The sequence below is a fragment of the Pistacia vera genome, unplaced genomic scaffold (genome assembly GCF_008641045.1).
Source record: "Pistacia vera cultivar Batoury unplaced genomic scaffold, PisVer_v2 Contig196, whole genome shotgun sequence".
NCBI lineage: Eukaryota > Viridiplantae > Streptophyta > Magnoliopsida > Sapindales > Anacardiaceae > Pistacia > Pistacia vera.
This window is the reverse complement of record NW_022195997.1, coordinates 883,386-909,865: the sequence shown is the minus strand read 5'-3', so window position 1 is coordinate 909,865 and position 26,480 is coordinate 883,386. Positions and strand designations below refer to the sequence as shown.

The window sequence follows — 26,480 nt, the reverse complement described above, 5'->3', positions numbered from 1 at the left end:
TCGTAATATAATATACAGACGATGAATAGAACAGAGACTGCTGAATTGTCTTTTAGCAGTTCACTTCAATTAATTACATACGTTTTTCCTTTCATTTAATTAACCTTTAGTTGGCAGGTTTAAATATAAGCGGTTAACCCCATAACCTGCTGCCCATAGGTCCGTTAGGCAATTTTAGGCTCTAATTTCTCTTATTGTTATTTCCGGCTTCTGGGCTACATTAATTTATTTTACAATTTAACTTACTTGGATCATTTCTAAATACGAATTTATGCGTGATTATTATTATCGGTATATGACCAAAATCTGTTGATAACAAACTTTATGGGTGATTAATTTAAAAGCTCCCATCTGAATTTTTATATAATTTTAGAAAAACCAAAAAAATAAATCATCAAAAGTATTAGGAGATCACGTAACGGAAAAATAAATATCGAAAGAAATAACATAGGAAAATAAATCACACTATATAAAGAGACATGATGTTTACGTGATTCGACATAATTTGTTTACATCATCGAATGAGATATAAGTTTATTATACAAGAGTACCCGATATCTAATACCTAATTAATAGAGTAAAAAATAAACCTAGTTTCTACACTCACCTCATGTTATTTTTACCTACCCTTACATCACATACTCTACGCATTCTTCCTCTTATAACAATGAATTGATTTTTTTTCTTATATTTATACGTGACCCGTGAGATATTCTACTTCTAGTGGGAATCTTATTTATTCCTAATAGGATTTTCATAGTTTCTATTCCTATATATAATTGCATTCTTCTTTAAATAATTTTCTTAAAAAGATAAAATTTTACATGAAACAAATAGAAAAGTGAGTCACAATATCTCAACAAATAGAATCCGCACAACTTGTCAACAACTCAAATTATAAGTGTTGTTACGAAAACTTATAACGATCAGAGATACCTAATTAACCTTGATAAGATTGGGTAGGATGTTTGCATGATGAAGATAACCAACTAGGAAAATATTAATAAAGAGATGATAAGAGAAAAGAGAAGGTTTCTTTATCAAACAAGTCTATTAGTAAGTATAAAATTGGTTTCTTTAGAAGAAAAAAAAGAAGAAGATTAAAAAGCAGGTAGGAGAGGAATTACCGAATTAGTGTAGTTGCTCTACCAGCCTGACAGCCCATCCCAATTCCTTTTGAATTAGTGTAGTTGACTAGTTGCTGCCTAATGCCTATAGTCTATCAGCCCATCCCAATTCCTTTTTATTTGTGCACAATTCCCAACAGAACCCCCAATTTTTTTAATTATTATTGAAAACCGAAGTAAAAGATTTTTTTTTTTCAATTTAATCCACTGGAGTCCAACTAAATATCTTCTCATATATAAAACAAAGTTTGATTTAGTTACATTTTATAGTTTAACGTTGTCATAAAACATCTGTGTGTGTCATGTAGTAAAACTGGTTGTCGTATAGTTTGTCTGCATAACCGGCCGTTGTTGTGTATTTTGTAAGCTATTGTCAGAAACTAAAGAAGAAGAAGCAGTAAAGAAGGAGAAGAAGAAGAAAGAGGCAAAAGAAGTAGTATAATCTGCCAGAGATGGCCTAAGAGAAGAGAAGAGAAACAGAATAATCAATCCTGTATATTTGTATTACATGTAATGTTCTGTACCAAAAGGGCTAATTATACAAGTATAAGAATCTGTAGAAGACAATCATATATTATGCCTTAATGCTGTAACTTCACATAATTAGAGACGTGATTAGCATGAAATCTGTTATGTAATAATAACATAATATTTGACATAATGACAACTATTAATTTTCCTAATTAACTATATTCATATTTTCAAAGCTATGTCACGCATGTGTTAGGTGAAAAGCTCAGGTCATCTTCCCGACCAGATTCTCCTTTGACTCATCTACCAGTACCAATCTCCTTATATTTACAAATATTTCCTCATAGGCTAGCCATCCTGACCATTCATATTCAACTTCCCCAAATCCTCTATTAATGTATGCCTTAATAGGCTAATAGATATATAGTTTGATATTTCTGGAGGCGGCTGTGCCTGCGTCTTTTTAGCAAACCCATATACATATTATATGGTACCGTATGCCTTTTTTTCTTTTCTTAATAATACATTATAATATATACTTAATTAAATAACACATCTTAACTTAGGCTATTATACCTGTTAATTGCTTAAATATTCGCACCATGCAGGTTCAGCTATGGATGTCAAATTAATTCATTAAATAAATAGTTGTTGGTAACATTTGTTGATAAATCAAAATACTTTATCATGAGCCAAGACACTCCATCTATTTTCTCCCGCATCAAGCAGGAATCAAGTTACTTCTGGTATTTACCAAGAAGCTACAATGCTGTGAAATTCATGGTCGTAGGATGTGGCAGCAAGTCTTGAATGACTTGCGTATTATATTTATATATTTGTTCTCTCTGTTCTTTACTATTATCATGTGCTATAAATACTCCCAATGTGCTTCAAAAACGAAAACAAACACAAGGGTCCGTAATATCAGCTAGAGAGACTTCGTAAAAGATGGCGACTCATTCCAATGGAAGTTCTGAGTTTAACATCCCCAAGATAAGGTTTACGAAGCTGTTCATCAATGGAGAATTTGTAGATGCTGTTTCAGGTTTTTCAATCATCTTTCTTACTTTCTCTTTCACTTGAGATTCTGGCTTTTCGCATCTATGATTGACTTTTAATTACTTTTCTGTTGTCTTTTTAATCTTCTTATCAAGGCTTCATGCTTGACCTGTTGAACTCTATTCCATTTCTTTTCTTACATCTCATTAATTCAATCACTTGGCAAAAACAAAGCTAATTGACTAAATTAGCTAGATGAAACATTGATGAAATCCAGCTGAAAGTCCAGGTCAAAAATGGTTTAGCATACATGTTGAAATGAACTGATTCTCCCGTGCATATATGTTTTTGCTTGGAACTCTCAGTGAATGTTTTTATGCATGCTAGACTTGTTTCACTTGAAAAATATTTAGTTCAGGGAATTTTCCAATTTTTATCTCTTCATATGAAAGTCTAGAATGAACAGAAACTTACCTCTGTTCTCATCCTCTCTGGTTTTCTCCTCTTCGCATATGTTTTATGAACACACCCTTTTCATCTTTTTCTATTTCTTTATTATTTGTTCTTTCGTCTATCTTGGTTCCACTCTATGTCGCTTATGGTAAAGTGAAATAGAACGGCAAAAATTTATTCAGGCTTACCTGTACTCACGTGCTAGCTGCTTGCAGATTGTTTTACTTGCTTTGTTTATTGACCTTTTTTCGTGCATGTGTTAAGACAGATCTTGTTCATAAATAATTTGGGTTTCTTGTTTGACTTTGGCACTTTGCAATAACATCATTTATGATTTTATTATTTATCAATAGAGTCGGCTAATGAGAGGTCTTCTTCCTTGAAATGGTAAGATCATAAATATTCTTCCTTGATATGGTGAGATCATATGAAATATTTAAACATTTCTTTTAAATTATTTTAGTCTAATTATTAATTAGGTAACTTGTTTATTCATGTCTCTTTCATTCAATTTTCAATTGTTCATTATGAGGGCTAATAATATTTAAACATTTATTTTGAATTATTTTAGTCTAATTATTGATTAGGTAAGTTGTTTATTCATGTCTCTTTTATTCAATTTTCAATTGTTCATTATGAGGGCTAATAATGAAGGGTTTTTTTAATAGGGAAAACTTTTGAGACAATAGATCCAAGAACAGGTGAGGTGACAGCAAGGGTTGCTCAAGGAGATAAGGAGGATGTTGATCTTGCGGTCAAGGCTGCTCGTCAAGCCTTTGATTATGGTCCATGGCCACGTTTCAGTGGCTTTGTACGTTATGTTTCCGCCTTTATTTAATTTAAAATATTAATTCCTTTCTCTTTTATCCACAAGTCTCATTTTTTTTTTTCTTTCAATTATTGTTAAACTGAAAAGCCATTTTATTAAAGGCACAATACTAATAGAATAGTATACACGTTAAGTAGTATTTGTCAAATTATTCATTTAATTTGGTGAGAAATTTGAAATACTATTTGAATAATAGTTTTAATTATTATTAGCTTAATATAATACAATTTATAATGTAATGTTTCAATGTAAATACAGCACTTCCGAAAGACTTTTAATCATTAAAAAAACTTCTTATAATTATTTTATTTAATTAGTTGAAGGTTTTTGGTTTCTAATTACTGGCGATGGATCAGGAAAGAGGAAGGATAATGATGAAATTTGCGGACTTAATAGATGAAAACATAGAAGAATTAGCGGCAGTGGATTGTATTGATGCTGGGAAATTGTTCAGTAGGGGCAAGGCCGTGGATATTCCTCTCGGAGCCAACACTCTTCGTTACTACGCGGGAGCAGCCGATAAAATTCACGGAGAGACGTTGAAAATGTCAGGCTCGTTTCAGGCATATACTTTGCTTGAACCCATAGGTGTTGTAGGTCATATTGTCCCCTGGAATTTCCCTACTTCCATATTTTTCATGAAGGCTAGTCCCGCCTTAGCCGCTGGCTGTACCATGGTCATCAAACCAGCTGAACAAACGCCCCTTTCCGCTCTTTTTTATGCCCATCTTGCCAAGCTCGTAAGAACCAATTATCTACTTAAATTTCATAGTTTTTCAAATGATCAAATTCATGTTTAATAAGTTATTGACGTTTCAGGCTGGTATACCTGATGGTGTGATCAATGTTGTAAATGGATTTGGAACCACTGCTGGTGCTGCTATTAGCTCACATATGGACATTGATAAAGTGAGATATAATACATAGAAACTCTTTTTACAATTATCTTTCCCTAATTTTGCAAGAATAGGTTGTAAATCTAGTGAGCCTGGGTGTTTTTTACAGGTTAGTTTTACAGGGTCTACAGAAGTAGGACGTAAAGTGATGCAGGCTGCAGCAGCAAGCAATTTGAAAACAGTTTCACTTGAATTAGGAGGCAAATCGCCTCTCTTGATTTTTGATGATGCTGATGTAGATAAAGCAGCCGATCTTGCTCTTCTCGGTGTCGTGTACAACAAGGTATAGTATTTATTTATTTGAGTTATGCAAAAATACATGTAGTTTCCCTAATTCTCTTTCATTGGGTTCCTCTCAATTCCGCAGGGAGAAATTTGTGTGTCAAGTTCACGTGTCTATGTTCAGGAAGGGATTTATGATGAATTGGTAAAAAAATTGGTAGAGAAGGCCAAAGCTTGGGTAGTTGGGGACCCTTTTGATCCTAAAGTTCGTCAAGGACCGCAGGTAAGTGATGAATTTTAAGTTTTGCAATAACTTTAGTTACTAAAATCAACAAAATTCTTAAAAGAAGATTTTGACATTATATTAATATTTACGACAGGTGGATAAGAAGCAGTTCGATAGAATTCTTTCTTACATTGAGCATGGAAAAAGAGAAGGAGCCACTTTGCTAACAGGAGGTAAGCCTTGTGGCGAGAAGGGATATTATATTGAACCTACAATTTTCACCGACGTTAAGGTAACATTTTTGAACAGTTAGCATTTGGAAATCTTGATTCTAATTTCATGAATGGATTTATTATTTTCTTTAACCTATAAATCTCACAACTTGTGCAGGAGGATATGCTAATTGCAAAAGATGAAATTTTTGGTCCTGTCATGTCATTAATGAAATTCAAGTAAGTATGATATATATCCTCCCTGGAGAATTTACTGATGACCTTTCTAGCTCAATCAGGATAGAAATCTGTATTCACTTAGCGCTGATTTTATTAAGCTTTAATATATGATCACATTAAAATGTTCATATGTTTTTGGTAATTGATTTACAGGACGGTTGATGAGGCAATCAAGTGTGCCAACAATACTAAATATGGGCTAGCAGCAGGCATTGTAACCAAGAACATAGATGTGGCAAACACCGTCTCAAGATCAATTCGCGCTGGCATTATATGGATCAATTGCTATTTTGCTTTTGATAAGGATTGCCCTTATGGAGGATACAAGATGAGTGGATTTGGAAGGGATTTGGGATTGGAAGCTCTTCATAAGTATCTTCAAACCAAGTCTGTTGTAATTCCCATTTACAATTCTCCTTGGCTCTGAACACACTTGGTTTTAAAATGTTAAAAGAGTAAGTGTTGGCAAATTACATTAGCCAATGAGTTTGCAGTGCCTAGGCTGCAAATTTATCTAAATTAGGCGGAATAATCTGAGCCTACAATGAAAGCTTGTGCTTTATATTCTCGTTCAATAATCTAAATGCGTGCTCTTGATTTCATTCATATGTTAATAGATAATGGTTGCTCTAATCGGCATACCACCTTCTGAGAGGTAAATTCATTATATCTTGGGGATCCAATTAATTGCATACTTCAATATAAAATGGCAGTTTGGGTTAAATCAGACTCAAATCTAATTAATTCTTGATTAATAAATACCTTCCTTCCTTTAACTAATTAAAATACGAACGTATCATCAACGAAACTGGTAAAAACTGATTCTGGTTTACATGAAAGCTGAGTAGCATTAAATTAATATTTCTGCGGCTAAACAATTCATTTAATTTGTTTTAATTGAGTGGAACAATTGAGAGCTGTTCATTTTTATTCAGTTTATTTCTCACCGATTGAATGTCTGGTAACAATTGAGAATCTGAGATGTATCCAATCCATTGCAATGGAAAAGAAGCAATCTGTATCCATACCGATCGATTCTTGTGGGAGGTAATGGAATGATGCGAGAACTAATATTGAACTTCACAGACACATATACATTTAAACGAAAGAGTTCTGCATAGATGGGCAGATTACCGTTCTAGACAGTCTCAACATAATATAGGTATTTTCAATTATCCACTTCACAAACATGTTCTCAGATCTTTCCACAACCTAAAGATGGAAAAAACATTGAGAGAGTACAGGCAAATCTAAAGAACCAACAACGCGATATATGTCCAACTACGTTGTCGTTCCTACAAACAATCACTTGCCAGTCTTTCCCCTAAGCTTCACGCCTAGGGCCTTCTCCATCTTCGCCAAAACAGCCTGGTTGGGCACAGCCTTTCCATTCTCATACTCTTGAACCACCTGAGGCCGCTCGTTTATTAGCTTTGCGAGCTCCGCTTGGCTCATCTTCTTCTCCAGCCGCGCCTTCTGGATTGCCTGCCTCACCTCACCCGGCACACGGTCCAGCGTCCCTGGATCGGTACTCTCGTCCAACTTTCTTGCGTTTACTACCGGCGCCGTCTTCTTGTTTGATCCGGCATCGAACTTCTTTATTGTCTGGACCGGCACGCCCGACCGCAGGGCCTGATTCACCGCCTTCGGGTCTCGCAACTCTTGGGCCTTGGTCTTGGACTTATGCAGCACCACAGGCTCCCAATCCTGGGTGATTGCTCCTGGATATCTACTCGGCATCGTTGTTGAAACAGAATCAGAGCTCTAAAGAAACAGAGAAATCGGTTTATTTTTACTTGCAACATAATCGAACGTTGATGCCGTTTATATAAAAGGAGGCGGTCTGGAAAGCTCTGCAAGCTTCGAAGATGCGGGGGAAAAAATTTGTTGATAAATGCATGACATGGCAGCTTTTTATTGGATGAAGTTATTGACTAGGAAACTAACCACTTGGTAATTAAGAGCGTCATACGTGCTCCTCAAGGAAGATAAATGTCTGCTATATTTGATGACGTGGTTATGTTTTATAACTTAAAGTGGGGGTATTATTGACTTTGCACATTGTGTATCAATCGAACGGCTTAGGAAACTTATTAGAAACCAAAGGTTCAGATTCACATTTGGGGCCGCCATTTTGGAGATTTAAGAATACCCGAGGGCAAAAATTGGCGCCAATTGCTCACTTTACTTTTTACACTTCGCCTCACACTCTCTTGTTAATTCGAACATGCAGCGCCAAAAATCGATCCTCTCATTCTTTCAGAAACCATCCCCGACGAATCGGAGCTTAGGCGCCGGAGACATGCATGACGAACGGAGAGAGGCTCCGTTTTCGTTGAAGCAGCAGAACCTAAACGGTGCCGTTCTAACTCAGCCGACGTTTCCACCTACAGACGACTCGTCTCTGGAAATAAGAGGAACCGATACTCCGCCGGAGAAATTACCTCGTCAGATTTTACCGACGAGCTTCAAGGCGAATGAGGATGCAAAAGGAGGTTCCTCACTTTTCTCGAGTATTATGCATAAATTTGTGAAGGCTGATAATAGGCAAAATGCTAACCGGAGGTATTATTCTATCTTGAACTTCTAAGGCTTCTTTTGGTTTGATAATTTGGACTATGCCATGTCCTCAGTTTAGTTGATTCGTGAATTTTCTTTGTCACAATCAAATTCATGTGTATTCTTCTGATTTAGCAAATAGCGAGCCGATAATTTTTCACTGTTAAATATTGATTTGTTATTTTATAACACCAAAATTCCTAACAAACAAGGATATGACTTGTGAGCAGGTTATATCAACTCTTGCTTTTTCAAGTCATGACTTGTTATTGGATTAATGAATTTTAAGTTGTGTCCATATGTTAATGCAAATTGCATGTTGCCATGGCTGATTATATAGGCCTATAAATCAGTATACTTTTTGTTGACGATCTGTGTAAATTTCAGGAGTGAATCAAATGGCGTTTCTTCTAATATTTGCTCTATATCTGGTAAAGTTGGTGACTCAGAAGCAGTCCTTGAACGTGGAGCAGCTACTCAATGTCCTGTAAAGGACAATGTTTCTAGTTTCAGCGGGATAGTTAATCAAGGAAGTGTTTTACATAGTGAAAATGATGATGGTATCCCCGGTCCAGAGACACCGGGTACGCATCTTGTTGTTCCTCGATTAAAGAGGATTCAAGAGAATAGTTTTAAGGTAGGAGATAAGAAGGATAGTTCATTGCTGGATTCTAGCAAAAGAGTGAAACTACTTCTGGATTCTGTTACTAGTACTAAGAACCATGGTGAAGAAGCTGATAAAACTAGCAAGTTTGAGTGGCTTGATTCTTCTCATATTAGAGATGCTAATGGAAGAAGACCTGGTGATTCACTTTATGACAAGAAGACGCTTTATATACCACCAGATGTTTTGAAGAAAATGTCAGCGTCTCAAAAACAGTATTGGAGTATCAAAAGTCAATATATGGATGTTTTGCTTTTCTTTAAAGTGGTTAGTTAAAGTCGTTTTCATTTTATATATTCTCAACTACTTCTAATTCCAATCATTGGGGCAACTGTAGTTTGTGTTGACTGTGAAGTTACTTTTCTTTCATTTATCTTCTTAGTTAGTGCCATCAGAAGAGTACTGAGATGGATTACATGCTAAATGTTTCTGATGCATCTTGACCAAGGAAACCCTGGGAATAAAATATAGGAAAGAAAGATTTTGCTGTTTTTCAGGTTGACCAGATCACATTCATGTTGAATTATAATGCTTTAGTTATTCAGGAGTCTCTCCTGCTTAGTATTTCTATATAACAAGTGTATATATATGAAATGATTTAGCATTTCTGGAAATATGCTGCTGTATTCTTTTTCCAATTCTGAGTTTTGAAATTAAGCTTGCCTTATGCTGTAACTTATGATCATTACAGGGGAAATTCTACGAGCTCTATGAACTTGATGCTGAAATTGGCCATAAGGAGCTTGATTGGAAAATTACATTAAGCGGTGTTGGGAAATGTCGGCAGGTGAATAATTTTTGGCTTCGTATTCCTTTGATCCGCCCTGTACAGCTCTTCTTGTTCATCTTTTGGATATGCAATAAACTATTTCCTTATGGTCAGGTTGGTTTACCTGAAAGTGGAATTGATGATGCCGTTCAAAAACTGGTTGCTCGGGGGTAAGAATGTTTAAGTGCTCAGCCTAATTATAAACATGTCTAAGCTGCACAATGCTTTTTTGTAACTTCATTATGTAGTTATACTTTTCTATGTTGAATGACCAGTTACGTAATATAGCCCTTTGGAGACTGTAAAAGTTGGCATAATTCTTGGATTGGTATTTTCTGCAGGAATTTATATTTTTTGTATTATAAGAGAAAATATACAAAAAGGCTTTTATGAGTTTCACTTTAGCACCTTAAATATGTGCCAGATTCAGTAAACTTGTGGAATGGTATTCACTTATTTAAGTATGGTAACTGGAATCAGAATCAAGTTAGCACCCGTTCATTTATTGCCTTCCTTGTGTAGTATCAGTATGTCATGGTTTACTTATTAATTACTTTGTTCCTGTGAAGATATAAAGTTGGGCGAATAGAGCAGTTGGAGACATCTGCGCAAGCAAAAGCCAAAGCAAATTCTGTAAGTTTACCTTGCTTAGAAGGGATAATTCTAATTCATCTTCACAGATTTACTATGCTATGTTTCACTTGTCTTCTCAGTGCTTCCTTTACAGTAATCAAGAAGTTTTGATTTGTTCTTGTTGACCCCTTTATGTTTTATCACTCTGGTTTATATTTGAATCCTAGCCGTTGTTTTTAAAATGTTTGAAACATTTTCAGGTTCTAACTTGCACCTGTAGTCTATGGTGCTTATGAGCATGGTGCTTCTATGTATTCTTCTATCCTCTTTCTCTCTCTTGAAGTATTCTGAGAAGATATGAAATCTACAATTAGTTTGCATTTAGGTTTTCAATTCGAGTTTATTTCTATTCTAATCAGCCATGCTTGGTTAAGCATGTTCATTGCTATGCAGCTAGCAAATTCAACTAAAATATGCCACTTTTTCTGATGCTCTTAAATTTTCTACATATTCTCTCATCTCACTTTAAATAATACTTTTTCTATTTTGGTCTTCATCTCTACCCTTTAACTTTTTCTCCCCTCTTGATATATTGTACATACAATTGTTTAGATAACAGTCTAAACTTCTTGATTTGACTTCTAGGTAATTCCAAGAAAGTTAGTACATGTAGTCACACCATCAACGACAGTTGACGGTAATATTGGGCCTGATGCTGTTCATCTTCTTGCCATAAAAGAGGTTTGTAATGTTGTTTTGTCAGTTCTCTTATATATGGATGCCAAACGTCAATTTTTCTTGTATATACACGCAATATCACCTTTGTGGTTTCTTATTACATTTACTTCCAGTGCTTGTTGTCTGTAATACACAAACACACATCCATAATGTTAGGTGCTTATTCAAAAAATATGGCCCCTTTGGTTCACTATTTTTACCCTATCCTATTCCATTATTCTATCCTAAAAACCCAAAAATACATTTGTTTCAATATTTTCAAAATCCAATTTTTACTTTATTCAACTCAAAACATTAATAGTTACCTTTCTTGTAAAGATAACCCAATTCAACTCAACTTTATTTTTTCCAAAATACTATTATAAAAAACATTAGAATAGTGAACCAAACAGAGCCTAGTGGCATAATACTGTGGTTAAAACAGAGCACCTGCCCAATTCTTGAATCATGATGAAATGTAAATTCTTCACTGTGGCAGCTTTAAAGAAAATAACGAGACAATTTAATATTTTCTTCACCTTTGTCTCTATATCATATTCAATATGTTAGTTGTATTTTTGGTGCTTTCCTGTACTTTCTCCTAAAACTTTTGCTTGCTTTAATTTAACTCTACATATTTATCTCTTGGCTGCGACTTATTAATTAACATTTCTTTCTAATGGTGTTTCCTATTGTTGCATGATGTGGAGGCTCTGGGCTGTACATATTTTAAGTGTGTTGCATTGTGTTTTGTCTCCAGGGAAACTATGGGCTGACTAACGATTCAGTTGTCTATGGTTTTGCTTTTGTTGATTGCGCTGCTCTAAGATTTTGGGTTGGCTCCATTGAGGATGATGCTTCATGTGCTGCTTTGGGGGCTTTATTGATGCAAGTATGCTCTTCTGTCCTATTTTCGCTNGGTTAAAACAGAGCACCTGCCCAATTCTTGAATCATGATGAAATGTAAATTCTTCACTGTGGCAGCTTTAAAGAAAATAACGAGACAATTTAATATTTTCTTCACCTTTGTCTCTATATCATATTCAATATGTTAGTTGTATTTTTGGTGCTTTCCTGTACTTTCTCCTAAAACTTTTGCTTGCTTTAATTTAACTCTACATATTTATCTCTTGGCTGCGACTTATTAATTAACATTTCTTTCTAATGGTGTTTCCTATTGTTGCATGATGTGGAGGCTCTGGGCTGTACATATTTTAAGTGTGTTGCATTGTGTTTTGTCTCCAGGGAAACTATGGGCTGACTAACGATTCAATTGTCTATGGTTTTGCTTTTGTTGATTGTGCTGCTCTAAGATTTTGGGTTGGCTCCATAGAGGATGATGCTTCATGTGCTGCTTTGGGGGCTTTATTGATGCAAGTATGCTCTTCTGTCCTATTTTCCCTCCTGAGAAATTCTACTACAATGTCTAAGTGACAGATCAAAATTTGGATTCTCATTCTGTGATTGGTTTTAGGTTTCACCAAAAGAAGTAATATACGAAAGTAGAGGTGAACTTTTCTCCTTTTCCTTTTGACATTAGAACAAATTCCATTTGTAAGTTATTCATGGAAATTGTAACTGCAGCTTAATTATTTTTAATATTTCAGGGCTATGCAGAGAAGCTCAGAAAGCAATCAGAAAGTACTCATTAGCAGGTGAGAATTATATCTGCATTTCTGCCTGTTTAGATATCTGATGAAATTTTAATGTGTAATTTCATGTTACACAGCTATATAGATATATCATCAGTATTTTCTTTCCAATAGCTGTCAAATACTTGCACCTTCATTTTTTGTTAACTCAAATGTAAAAATGTGCATGTGATATAATGCAGTTTGTAGCAGCAGGTGATCACTGTGCAGTATGTTAAAAAAGATTGATATTGTGTGGCAGCTCAATTTTGCTTCACCTTAACATGACTAAATCTCTTCTGATTTGTGAATCCATGATCTTTTATGCAGAAAGGATGAAATTTGCCTGACTCATGGTTCTCTACTCTAGGGCTGATTGATTAGCCATGCTTCACCTTTAACATTACTAAATCTCTTTGGATGTTTGGGGCATGTATGATAACGTGTTAAGAAAGTAATAGTTAATTAGGTGCATTATTGCTGCTCATTGCCAACGCTACAAAATGATGTTCCAATATGTTCAGCTTGCACTTGTCAAGCAACTATTCTATTAGCTTTTCCTGCATAAAGTTAATCATGCGCACACCATGCAAGATGAAGAACTGGTGACAATGAATGAGATGGATAATGTTTAATGGTTTACAAGTCATGTTAGTTGTTCGCTTACATATGGATCTATGCTTTGCTGTCAATATCAGCAAGGCCATCTGCTTCACCTGCAGTTTTTTCCTAGTGCTGCTATATGCAAGTCCTTTCGTTTACCTTCTGAATTTCTTATTTTTTTAGGTCTTTTCTTAAATTAGGCATCAGCATTTTTATCATGAGACAATTCATATTTGGTTTATTTCTGAACAATCTAACATAAATGCTGTTTTGATGAATCATTCACCAGCCATGTTTGTTCTGATTTATTGCATGTAATTTTCCTCTTGGGTGCAAAAAAAAAAAAAACCTTTTTGTCATTATGACAAGTAGAATACAGCCTCAACTTTTAATTCTCTTTCAGGTTATACAGCTGTGCAATTAACTCCAGCCATGCCCACTACTGATTTTGTGGATGCTTCTGAAGTTAAAAATTTGATTCAGTCGAAGGGTTACTTTAAAGGGTCTTCTGCTCCATGGAATAGTGCACTTGACTGTGTAATGCAACATGATATTTCATTAAGTGCTCTAGGTGGACTTATTAGTCATCTATCGAGGTTGATGGTATGCTTGCATGCAAGCCCCTTCTCTAATTTTCATTATTTATTGAGAGCTTAAAATGTCTGCTGTTTATAAAGATTGATTTATTCCTATTTTCGTGCAGTTAGATGATGTCTTAAGAAATGGAGATATACTACCATATCATGTTTATAGGGATTGCCTCAGAATGGATGGACAGACACTGGTAAATCTTGAGATATTCGGTAACAATGCTGATGGCGGTTCCACAGGCAAGTCTTTGCATCTTTTAGGTTTAAGTAGATGCTATTCTGAGAGGATTTTATCTTTGTATCTTCATTCAAAGTTATTTAATCCTCAAAAGTTCTACTGCTGTGAGTTCCAGGTACATTGTTCAAATATCTTGACAATTGTGTAACATCATCTGGTAAGCGGCTTTTAAGGAGCTGGATCTGCCATCCACTGAAAGATGTTGAAGGCATTAATAATAGGCTCAATGCGGTTGAAGATCTAATGGCACATTCAGAAATTATGTTGGCTGTTGCTCAGTATCTGCGGAAGCTTCCAGACTTGGAGAGGTTACTTGGCAGGGTGAAGACTAGAGTTCAGGCGGCAGCTGCTCTTGCGCTGCCCTTGATAGGAAAAAAAGTATTGAAGAAGCAAGTAAGTTTTCTTGAAATAGATTTTTCCCTCCATCAAATTTGTTTGGAGCACACTGTTTATCAAAAGCGCTGTCTCTCCTTTAAACCTTTGATGTTATTGTCATGACTCATGAATTGGTAATTTCAGATCAGGTTTCCTATCTGAAATTTCTTTCTTCTAAAGAGGATACATTGTTTTTACATTTTGGATATGTGAAGCACACTAGTTAAGCTTATACCAGATTGTATTGAACTAGTCTCTCATCAAGTTTTTTAGTAGATAACATTGCTGTGACAATGCTGCAAGGATTTTGGTTATGCTGCAGGAAAAGGTTTAAAAATGTATCGATGGCTTAAATATTATGATCTTTGCATTTGCGTAAAATTTCTATTCATAAAACCTATTAGGGTTTAAGATTTCAGAAAGGGATGGTACCTACTTGTTTATTTGGAAGATGCCATGAGATAAATCATAAAAAGAACTATGCTTGCATGCCTTATTTCAGTAGTAGGCATGGAAAGAACGGTTACATTAGTTGAAAGATGCTGTGATTAGTTAAACATGTGAAGAACATTAAATTTTCAATGTTACCAAATACATCTTTTTATCAGATTAAAGTATGTAATATTTATTGTTGGTGCAGGTGAAAGCATTTGGGTCCCTTGTGAAGGGCCTGCGGATTGGTATGGATTTGTTAATGCTATTACAGAAGGAAGGGCATATAGCTTTGTCATTATCAAAAAATTTTAAATATCCAGTCGTAGATGGTGGTCATGATCTGGATAAATTTCTTGCTCAGTTTGAAGCAGCAATAGCCAGTGACTTCCCGAATTACCAGGTCTGCTTCTGTTTCTACTTGTACATTATGCTACATAGGTGACTGCATTAGTTTTCTTTGTGTCTGTGAGCTGCATCTTTTACATTGGAATATTCCTGTTAATGGATTCAGCATGTTGGAATGGGCTATTAATGGTTATATGTCTTTTCTTACATTTATCCATGATTGCAATTCCCGTTGACAGATTTTTTATAACCCTTTTAAGGAATATTTTGCTGGCAGTAATGATGCCTATCTGAATTTGTCTCAGATTATTAATTAACGTTATTGTTATTATTATTTGTTTGACTTCAAACTGTTTAACAAGCTATGTACAAATTTTGTGGCAGAAGCATATATTTAATAATTTCTTACACTTGGTTGGATTATGATTGTAGTTTCTACTTATATACCATTATTTGGGCACAGTACTGACATGATATCTTTTACCAGAACCATGATGTAACAGATTCGGATGCTGAAACACTCTCTATTCTGATTGAGTTATTTATAGAGAAAGCTGATCAATGGTCTGAAGTTATTCATTCCATCAGTTGTATTGATGTATTGAGATCTTTTGCTGTAACTGCAAGCATGTCTTGTGGGACTATGTCTAGACCACATATATTGCCTCAGTCAAAACTTACAGCATTGAGCCAGGACGCCAGAGGACCCATACTCAAAATTAAAGGACTATGGCATCCGTTTGCCCTTGCAGAAAGTGGACTGCCTGTCCCAAACGACATAATTCTTGGTGAGGATTCAGATGGCTATCATCCTAGTACTTTGCTATTGACCGGGCCTAACATGGGTGGAAAATCAACACTTCTGCGGGCCACATGTTTAACTGTTATATTGGCCCAGGTTTGTGCTGCTGTTTAGAAGCTAAAAGATTGTGATGGCAAATAAACAATTATTTAGAAAGATTTATTGGCCAGTCTTCTTTTTCTGTAGACAACTAATTTTCTGATGACTTGCAGCTGGGCTGTTTTGTTCCTAGTGCGATGTGCATTCTCTCGATCACAGACATCATTTTCACAAGGCTTGGCGCCACTGATAGAATCATGACAGGCGAGAGTAAGTTTTACTTCAGAAAATTACTTATAGACAAGACATTTTTCATGTGAAGACATCGTTTACTTCAGAAAACTATTTATAGACAAGATACTTTTCATGTGAAGACATCGAGCTCTTTGATTTATATTATTGTATGAAGATATGTGATATGTTTTGTAGTGTCATTTTATCCTTTGAACTATAAGAACAAGCAATTGATGGACTTTTGAATGACTGGATTTCATGTAACTTGAACTTTCAAAGAAAACTTTTAGGAAAGTTTCTTTTTATCTGAATCTGAATGTCATAATGCACATGTGCACACAAGTAGGTATTCATCTATGTGGACTCTTCAAGTTGTAAGTTTGATTGTGGAGACAACCTTGGTTTTTTGCAGGTACATTTCTTGTTGAATGTACAGAAACAGCATCAGTTCTTCAAAATGCTACTCAGGATTCGTTGGTTATTCTCGATGAACTGGGTCGGGGAACAAGCACTTTTGATGGCTACGCCATTGCATATGCAGTGAGTTCTCTTATTTCCCCATACATAAGAAGAAATAGTTTTTCTAATCTTGGAACTCTTGAAATATTTGTCGAAATTTATAATACCTATCTAATTACAAATCTTGGTGCAAGTCTTAAAATCATGCTAATCTAGGTTATGAGGTCAAAGATTTATACAAGTATACAGGCACTGACACACTTTTGATTGGGAGAGTAAATGTTTGTTTGACATAGAAATTGCAGAAAATCATGATGTGGTGTAGTTATTGCGTGAAAATCATTCCTGAATTTTTTGCAGGTATTCCGCCATCTCATTGAGAAAGTTAATTGTCGGTTGCTATTTGCAACACATTACCACCCCCTCACAAAGGAATTTGCTTCTCATCCTCATGTTACACTGCAACATATGGCTTGCGCTTTCAAGTCAAACACTGAAAACAAATTGAAAATTGACCAGGAGCTGGTTTTCCTTTACCGGCTTACTTCTGGGGCATGCCCAGAGAGCTATGGATTGAAAGTGGCCATAATGGCTGGTGTCCCAGAAAAGGTGGTTGATGTGGCCTCACATGCTGGCCTAGTCATGAAAAAATCAATTGGTCAAAGTTTTAAATCGAGTGAACAGAGATCAGAATTCTCAAGTCTCCATGAAGAGTGGTTGAAGGGCATAGTGAATTTTTCAGAGACTGTTGATTTTAATTGTACAGAGGATGATGCTTATGATACTTTGTTTTGTTTGTGGCATGAGATAAAGAGCTCATATCAATTGCACAACTAAAAGGGAAAGGATCCGAGGTAAGGACTGCTGGCATGTGACGCTATGCTTCAACCACCGTTTCTTTTATATGTACCTAATTTCTGTTGTTTGCGAGAACACCGTGTAAATGTTAGTTTGAAATTATTACATCCTTATATTTCATATTAAATGAAGGGATATCATATGCATATTGTTATACAAAATGTGGGTTTCCACTTTTATTATGGTTAGTGTCCATGTGACATTCTTAGTGTCTTGTAATGTGTCATTCCATGGCATTGGGTAATGTATGTGAGTGACATGTGTCTTTTGTTGGCACTTGGCTTGGTTTGGCGCGGCAGAAATTGTTATATAAATTCCCCCTCCCCTTGGTAATTTTCCTGCACCAAATTATGAGAATCTTTGATAAGAAGCATTAGCTCTTTTAAAGCTTTCAAACTTCTGCTTAATTTCAGTTTAGCGCCTCTTGTTTTGTACTGCTGCATTCTCATCAAATATTAATTTTTTGTTTTATTAGGTAGAAAAATGAGGGTAATGTTGCTGTATTTTTTTGGGGAGTTTCTGGTGGTTAACTTGGCATATGATTAACTGCTTGTTTTGGACAATAAATATTACAAGCTATAATAAATATGTTTCATTTTCTCTTTCCCTCAATTGGATCTTTGAATTGAAAATGGCTAGCTACGTAAAAGAAAATTCTAGAATAGCAGAGAAGCTATTGGCATCAACTACCTTTACTAAATATATCCCATTAAATTTTTTTAGCATATTTAAATATCTAAATACATTTCACTTAATTGCCAAATAACCTTTATTGTTGATTTTTTTATTATACCCTTCATCTATAAAATCACACACCTATCTTCGTATTTTGTTTGTACGAGTCTCTCTTGATAAGGATTATTTGTTTGTCTTCAACATTTTAGAGTAAACAAACAAAAACAAAGGTGAGCTTTGGGCTCAAGAGGTGTAAAACTCAAGGGCTATGTAGCGTTGTAGCTACCACTCCCTGCCCATAAACATGTTTAAAGTTTGCGGATTTAAATAATAATAAAAAAAAAACTGAAAAATTGAGAAAAAAAACATTAGTGAAAGGGAGAAGCATGCAGGGAGAAAGGAGAATAAAAAAAAAAAAATATCTATATATATATATATACCAAGTACGATGTTATTGAATGTATTTGAAGATGTTTGGAAGTTTTGAAGAACTAAATACTTTTTAAGGCATGCATTATTATGAAACCAATCTTAGTTTTTATCATGAAGGAAGCATATAATTCTATAAGGAAAGTAAATATACTAAAAATAAATTTTAAAATAGAATATCGAATTTAAGATATAGAAAGAAAAATAGAGTTTATGGTGCAATTTATTAATAATTTTGATAGAAGACAAAATATAAATAAAGTGATAATCAAGATCTATTAAAACAATAAGTGAAAAGACATAATAAACATCAATAGAAATCAATGTAGTTGTTTTGAGCCAACGTGCTGTGGACAAGAGCTTCAGCCATCAAGCTTGCCAAGGTCAAACCCATTGGGTCCTTTCCCTCAACTGAACTGATTAAAATCAGGAGATATTAATGGCGGAAATTTTCAAATACCCATCCATAACCATAAAATATTATCAACAATTTATTAAAAACAAATAAATAAAATTAACCTCTTGTTTAGCAAAGAATCCGGCCGCTTTTTTCCGCGTGAAATGGTTTCGACAAAATTATGTTGTTCCAATAATGCCCCCATTTGAAAGCAGTTCCCCAAAATCAGCCTCACAACAACCAAACATCAAGTCACTTTCTGCACCGTCATTCTCAACCGTTTTTTGAAATTGTATGAACGTGTGAATTGAAAAATGGGAGAAGAAGATAATGAGGATAACAAAATGGAGGGAAAGAAGGACATGGAGAAATTCAAAAGAAAAGAGCTCGGTCTGTCCTGCATGTTAAACACGGAAGTTGGGTCTGTTCTTGCTGTGATCCGGCGACCCCACGACCCGAGTACCCAGTACATACAGGAAGACGGCTATGATTCCTCATTAGTACAATCTTTGAAATCATTGCGTTCTCTGATTTTCAATCCTCAACAAGAATGGCGAACCGTTGATCCCGCCATTTATCTCTCTCCATTTCTTGATGTGATACAAAGCGGTGACATTCCAGCTGCAGCCACTGGGGTTGCTCTCTCAGCCGTATTGAAAATTTTCAAAGTTGGAATCTTTGATGAGAAGACACCAGGAGTAAAAGATGCCATTAATTCTGTTGTGACTGCAATTACAAGTTGTCAACTTGAAAAAACAGACCGTGTATCTGAAGATGCTGTGATGATGAGGATTTTACAAGTTTTTATTTACATCATGAAACACCCGGCCTCAGTTCTGCTTACGGACAATGCCGTTTGTATTATTGTAAATTCGTGTTTTCAAGTTGTACAACAATCTGCAAACCGCGGGGATTTGCTTCAACGTAGTGCAAGATACACAATGCATGAATTGATACAAATAATATTTTCACGGTTGCCTGAAATTGAGGTTAAGTCTGGAGAGGCATCAGAATCTGATTCTGAAGATTTTGATAGTGACCGAAATTTGGATTCAGGGTATGGAGTTCGTTCTGCTGTTGATATATTTCATTTCTTGTGTTCTTTGCTAAATGTAGTTCAAATTATGGAGACAGAAGGATCTCACTCTGCCGATGAAGACGTTCAGCTTTTCGCATTGGTTTTGATCAATTCTTCTATCGAATTAAGTGGTGAGGCAATTGGAAAGCACCCCAAGCTCTTAAGGATGATTCAAGATGATTTATTTCACCATTTGATTCACTATGGTGAGGGTTCAAGCCCACTTGTGCTATCCATGATTTGCAGTACTGTTTTGAATATTTATCACTTTCTTCGAAGGTAAACTATATGAATATAATAATAACTCTACATTTCTTGTTTATGGACTCAAATTGATCTTACTGGAGTCTAATTCTAATGCGTACTTAATTGTTATAGGTTTATTCGTCTGCAACTAGAAGCATTTTTTGCTTTTGTACTATTCAGAGTTGCTGCTCGAGGACGCTCTCTTCAACTCCAAGAAGTTGCGCTTGAAGGCATAATAAATTTCTGTAGACAACCGACATTCATAGTTGAAGCCTACGTCAACTATGATTGTGATCCAGTTTGCCGAAATATTGTAGAAGAGATAGGAAAGTTGCTTTGCAAGCACTCGTTTCCAGGGGCTGGCCCTTTGACGAGTTCGCAAATCCAAGCGTTTGAAGGATTGGTAATCCTGATTCACACCATTGCAGAAAACATTGACAAAGAAGGAGATTCAAGCCCTTCTGGACCATACCCAGTTGAAATTACAGAGTACAGACCCTTTTGGGAAGAGATGCCAAAAGATGATGGTCTTGAGGCGTGGGTGCACAGTGTAAGGCAACGGAAAACACAGAAAAGGAAGATAGTGATCGCCGGGCATCATTTTAATCGGGATGAAAATAAGGGTTTAGAATATCTTAAACTTAGTCATTTGGTCTCTGATCCCCCAGATCCAAAAGCCTACGCTTTCTTCTTTCGCTATACTCATGGACTAGACAAAAACTTCATTGGGGATTTCCTTGGTGACCCTGATGAGTTCCACATTCAAGTTCTCAAAGAATTCACGGAAACCTTTGAATTTTCAGGCATGATCCTTGACAACGCTCTACGAACTTATCTAGAGACATTCCGTTTGCCAGGAGAATCCCAGAAGATTCAGCGGATCCTCGAAGCATTCTCAGAAAGATTATACGATCAACAATCGTCCGAAATTTTTGTAAGCAAGGATTCAGTGTTCATACTATGCTACTCTCTCATCATGCTTAATACTGATCAACACAATCCGCAAGTCAAGAAAAAGATGACTGAGGAAGAGTTCATCAAGAACAACAGGGCAATCAATGGAGGAAAAGATCTTCCTAGAGAGTATCTCTCAGAGCTATTTCACTCAATTGCAAACAATGAAATCACTCTTTTTGGGAAATCTGGCTGCCCAATCGATATGAATCCAAGCAGATGGATTGAGTTAATGAATCGAACCAGGTCTATGAAGCCTTTTACTCTATGTGATTTTGATCGTCGGCTGGGTAGAGATATGTTTGCGTCCATTGCTGGTCCATCAGTTGCGGCTCTTTCTGCCTTCTTTGAGCATGCTGATGAAGATGAATTGCTCCAAGAATGCATAGAAGGACTAATCTCAATATCTAGAATAGCTCAGTATGGACTAGAAGACACTCTTGACGAACTTCTTGCCTCATTCTGCAAATTCACCACGTTGTTAAATCCTTATGCCTCAGCAGAAGAAACATTGTTTGCTTTTAGCAACGATATGAAGCCAAAGATGGCTACGCTTGCGGTATTCACCCTTGCAAATAACTTTGGAGACTCGATTCGAGGGGGTTGGAGGAAAATAGTCGACTGCTTGTTGAAACTAAAAAGGCTTATGCTACTACCCCAATCTGTGATTGAATTTGATACCTCTTCCACCTCTGATGTCCCACCACACTCCAGAACTGAATCCGGCGTCGTCTTCACCACACATGAAACCAAATATGGAATAGGAAGCCGCCACACTTCTGGCATTATTGGTCGTTTCACCCATTTTCTATCCCTTGATAGCCCAGAAGACGCTATGTCCCTTGGCATGAACGAATTAGAACAAAATCTCAAGGTTATTAAACAGTGTAGAATTGGGAACATCTTCAGCAATAGTTCAAACTTACCTGCAGAAGCTTTACTGAATCTCGGACGTTCTCTGATATTTTCAGCTGCTGGAAAAGGCCAAAAATTTAGCACTCCAGTTGAAGAAGAAGAAACCGTTGGTTTCTGTTGGGATTTGATCACTGCCATTGCTTTGGCCAACATAAACAGGTTTCAAACGTTTTGGTTTTATTTCCATGAGTATCTTCTTGATGTTGCCCAGTTTCCTTTGTTTTCGCCCGTCCCATTTGCAGAAAAGGCAATTATAGGCCTTTTCAAGGTGTGTCTGAGGCTTCTTTCGTATTACCAAGTTGATAAATTACCAGAGGAGCTAATTTTCAAGTCCATAAATTTAATGTGGAAGCTGGATAAAGAAGTTCTTGAGACATGTTGTCCGTTTATAACACAGTCAGTGAGCAAGATCATCGTGGAATACCCTGCAAATTTGCAATCCTCGCTTGGGTGGAAGACTGTTCTTCATTTATTATCGGTAACTGGTCGGCACCCTGAAACCTACGATCAGGGGGTTGAGACTTTAATCATGTTAATGTCTGACGCCACTCATGTTTCACGTACAAATTATGCCTACTGTATTGACTGTGCATTTAGTTTTGTGGCGCTCAAGAATACTCCATTGGAGAAGAACTTGAAGATTTTGGACTTAATGTCAGATTCCGTGAATTTGCTGATACAATGGTACAAAAATGCATGCCTAGAATCAGGGACCAGTGTTAGCGTTGCAAGCATTTCAAGTGCCTTTTCCTTCGAGGACACCAAAAGTCTGGCTTCTTTGAACTTTGCCATAAATTTATTTATCAAATTAGGGGAAGCACTTAGAAAAACCAGCTTAGCGCGGCGAGAAGAATTAAGAAATCATGCAGTCTTATCTCTTCACAGAAGCTTTACATTGGCTGAAGACTTGGATATTTCATCCACAAACATTATCAACTGTTTTAACCTTGTGATATTTGCAATGGTTGATGATTTACATGAAAAGATGGTAGAGTATTCAAGAAGAGAGAATGCAGAGAAGGAAATGAGAAGTATGGAAGGGACTTTAAAACTTGCAATGGAGTTCATGGCAGATGTGTATTTGCAATATGTAAAACAATTAGTAGAGAGTCCAGGGTTCAGGACTTTCTGGTTAGGATTGCTGAGAAGAATGGATACATGCATGAAGGCTGATTTGGGACCATATGGTGACACTAAATTACAAGAATTAATTCCAGAATTGTTGACTAAGATGATAGCAAAGATGAAGGAAATGGAGATTTTAGTGCCAAGAGAAGGTGATGATTTATGGGAGATCACTTACATTCAGATACAATGGATAGCTCCTTCACTCAAAGACGACCTTTTTCCTAATGACTTTTGTATCTGATACTGAAGAAGACCATCATTTTTTAAACAAAACCAAAACCAAAACTTATTTTTTAGCATAAGTAGTGAGGTCACAATACTCTTTTTTTTTTTTTTTTTTTCCCCTCTTTTTGTTGCTAATTTAGTTAGGTTATAAGAGCATAAAATATCCATGTAACTAATTCCCATGAGCACTTGTTTAATCTTCTTAAATAAATCATTCACTCCAAATCCACATTATTAATTTTTCAGTAATGCTACGAAACCGAATTTGTGCACCGAAATTTTTTACTGAATGATGTGACATCCACTAAGACGCGGTCACTTTGGACAGAAAATACTGATTCCGTAAATGGACGATAGTCCATCTTACATGACGGTCGTCCATACGTTATGGACAATTATTCATCACAAATGAACGATCATCCACGACAATATCAATGGACTCCTGTCTATATAATATGGATGAGTGTCCATTTACTATGGACGAGTGTCCATCTTATGGATGCCCGTCCAGAAAAGTTTAAAAACAAATAATGGACAGACATCCATCTTATATGGACGGATGTCCATATACAATGGACAATTGTCTGTGTAAGATGGACGGCCGTCCATACCCAAATTTTAGTTTAATAAAAAATTTTCTTTAAAATTTTCAATTAGAATGTTTAAAAATTTAAGCCTCCCAAAGCAGGTTTTAAAAAACATGTTTCATTCCTCTCTTGCTTTGCATTTTGTTTATAAATGAAAAAGAAAAAAAGTTGAAAATTAAAAAAAAAATATATATATATATATATATATTTGAGAATGGACGCCAATCCACTCATTTGGATGGTTGTCCATTGTATATGGACAACCATTCTCATTAGATGGATTGGCGTCCATATTTTTACTTAAAATAGAAGTTTTTTTTTTTCTTTTATTTCATTTAAAAATTTTATATTTTAAAAATGAATATTTTATCTAAAATTGTATATGGACGACCGTCCATAATAAAAGGACTTCCTTCTATGATATATGGACGGGAGTCCATTGATATTTTCTGGACTGTCGTCCATTCTTGATGAACGATCATCCATAATTGTTGGATGATTGTTCATTCACTAAATACTTGTGTTGTGTCCTACGTGGCACGTCCGAGTTAGATGTCATATAGATTGGTGCAAAATTTTGATACCTGTAGCATTTTTCTTAATTTTTACCTTTTCCAGTCTCATAGAGGCACACAATTTTCTCAGTGAAGAACATAATGAAACCTTTTTGCCATCAATTTAATTATATATATTATCTTCAACACTATTATTTTTCTTTTACCTTCATCACATCTCTTAAGAATAAAAACAAAGCCAACAGAAAATCAAATAGAATGTTTTGAGAACTCCAAGACAACAGAACATGTATATGCTATTCAAAGTGAGGGTAGATTTAAGCTTACAAAAATCCAAATTTAAATGAATAGGGTAATAAGTAGTAGATATCAAAGTAAACCATTTAAAAACTAATAAAATTCCAAATCATTCTCATGATTAATAGCATTTTAAAAAATCCCAAAAAGTGCTTGTTTTGACAACGATATAACCACCCTTAACAACCCCGTTTAATGATGATATATTAGCTATCAAGCAACCAAAACTGCATAATCATCATCCTCCCCTTAGCCTTAGGCCTTAGCTATTGACTCTCATTCAATCAAACCTTCTTAATTCTTACTCTTCTTCTGCAACACCAACAACAATGGCAAGAAGAAGTTCAAATCTCTTTGAGTCTGTGTATCTTATGAACACAGCCCAGATTTTCAGAGAATCCATCAGACTCATACTTCTCCATCATACTCATTTCCATTCAATCTCTATCTTCCTTTTCTCTCCTCTCCCAATCTCTTTCTTCATTTCCCACTTTCTCTTACACCATTTCCCCCAAATACCCTCATTAACCATCAACCTCACGCATCCTTTACTTGGACATCCCCTGTCCAAAATTCTCTCCAAAACCGTACTTCACCTCGTCATTTGCTTCCCTTCCACTATCACCTTCTCGCTTTTAGGAAGAGCTGCCACTATTCAAGCGGTTTCAGACAATTACAATGGAGTAAGTCTTGATGGAAGAAGACTGTTAATTAGAAGTGGGATGAGTTGGATTAAACTTGTCCATACAAGTTTCTGGGAGTTACTGATTGTTGTTGGGCTATTCGGAGCTTTGGTTGCCAGTTTGACAACATTGCCAAAGATATTATTTGCATGTGGAATAAGGTCAAGATTGTTGAGATTATTGTGTGTTGTGGGGTTTATAGGAATTCCGTTTTGTGTGGGATTTGCACAGGTTATGGTTGTTGGGAACCTGGCAAGAGTTTTATCAGTGTTGGAAAGTGAGTGTTATGGAATTGAGTCGTTATTGAAGGCCAAGAAGCTAATGGAAGGAAGACGGCAGACAGCCCTGGTGATGGCTTTGTTAAGTAATCTGAGTTTGAGATTAGTAGAGTGTTTGTTTGAGTTTAGGATGTGTAAGGGTTTTCATTTATGGGAAGCTCCTTTGTTGGTTTCCATGTATTCTTCTGTGCTTGTTTTTGACACTGTCATGAATGTTGTGTTCTACTATGCATGTAAACCTTGAAATTTCTGTAACTCTAATCAACGATAAACTGTTACAGAAAAGGTTTCAGATTCCACTCACAAATCAAAGAAGAAAGCTTATTAAACGTATTTCAGCAGAGATCTGTCAATATTATAATGAGACAAAATTATGGAGTTTTAGATAAAATTTTATGGAACTTTATATTAATATAAGATTATATTTTAGTACATTACAATTAACTGTCGCATTACAGACTACAATCATGGTCTACACTAAATTATTTTACTCTATGAGCTAAATTA

At 35.7% G+C, this 26,480-nt stretch overlaps 5 protein-coding genes across 6 annotated transcripts; 4 read left to right on the top strand and 1 right to left on the bottom strand.

The window, feature by feature from the left end:
- The first annotated feature begins 2,405 nt into the window (after positions 1-2,405).
- On the top strand, positions 2,406-6,283 carry LOC116128027 (aldehyde dehydrogenase family 2 member C4). The gene is made up of 9 exons (XM_031413701.1): positions 2,406-2,643; positions 3,719-3,861; positions 4,236-4,619; positions 4,699-4,788; positions 4,885-5,058; positions 5,143-5,280; positions 5,378-5,515; positions 5,614-5,675; positions 5,829-6,283. The coding sequence occupies exons 1-9, from the start codon at positions 2,547-2,549 to the stop codon at positions 6,100-6,102; spliced, it is 1,500 nt and encodes a 499-aa protein (XP_031269561.1). The 5' UTR covers positions 2,406-2,546; the 3' UTR covers positions 6,103-6,283.
- A 290-nt stretch (positions 6,284-6,573) lies between these two features.
- On the bottom strand, positions 6,574-7,546 carry LOC116127985 (multiprotein-bridging factor 1c). Its single transcript, XM_031413647.1, has one exon. The coding sequence runs from the start codon at positions 7,413-7,415 to the stop codon at positions 6,981-6,983; it is 435 nt and encodes a 144-aa protein (XP_031269507.1). The 5' UTR covers positions 7,416-7,546; the 3' UTR covers positions 6,574-6,980.
- Positions 7,547-7,722: 176 nt separating this feature from the next.
- On the top strand, positions 7,723-17,833 carry LOC116128048 (DNA mismatch repair protein MSH7). 2 transcript variants are annotated; one of them, XM_031413720.1, is made up of 17 exons: positions 7,723-8,240; positions 8,622-9,165; positions 9,590-9,685; positions 9,782-9,837; positions 10,237-10,300; positions 10,886-10,981; positions 12,203-12,334; positions 12,432-12,465; positions 12,565-12,612; positions 13,595-13,794; positions 13,895-14,021; positions 14,135-14,412; positions 15,035-15,229; positions 15,662-16,072; positions 16,189-16,285; positions 16,662-16,789; positions 17,069-17,833. In XM_031413720.1, exons 1-17 carry the CDS (start codon positions 7,903-7,905, stop codon positions 17,543-17,545), a joined length of 3,321 nt encoding a protein of 1,106 aa, XP_031269580.1. In that variant the 5' UTR covers positions 7,723-7,902; the 3' UTR covers positions 17,546-17,833. The 2 variants fall into 2 exon arrangements, with proteins under 2 accessions (XP_031269580.1, XP_031269579.1); XM_031413719.1 differs by lacking the exon at positions 12,203-12,334 and adding an exon at positions 11,718-11,849.
- Positions 17,834-19,381: 1,548 nt separating this feature from the next.
- Positions 19,382-23,629, top strand: LOC116127888 (ARF guanine-nucleotide exchange factor GNL2). The gene is made up of 2 exons (XM_031413545.1): positions 19,382-20,424; positions 20,524-23,629. The coding sequence occupies exons 1-2, from the start codon at positions 19,382-19,384 to the stop codon at positions 23,627-23,629; spliced, it is 4,149 nt and encodes a 1,382-aa protein (XP_031269405.1).
- A 1,712-nt stretch (positions 23,630-25,341) lies between these two features.
- Positions 25,342-26,217, top strand: LOC116127886. The gene has a single exon (XM_031413544.1). The coding sequence runs from the start codon at positions 25,342-25,344 to the stop codon at positions 26,215-26,217; it is 876 nt and encodes a 291-aa protein (XP_031269404.1).
- Positions 26,218-26,480: the final 263 nt, after the last annotated feature.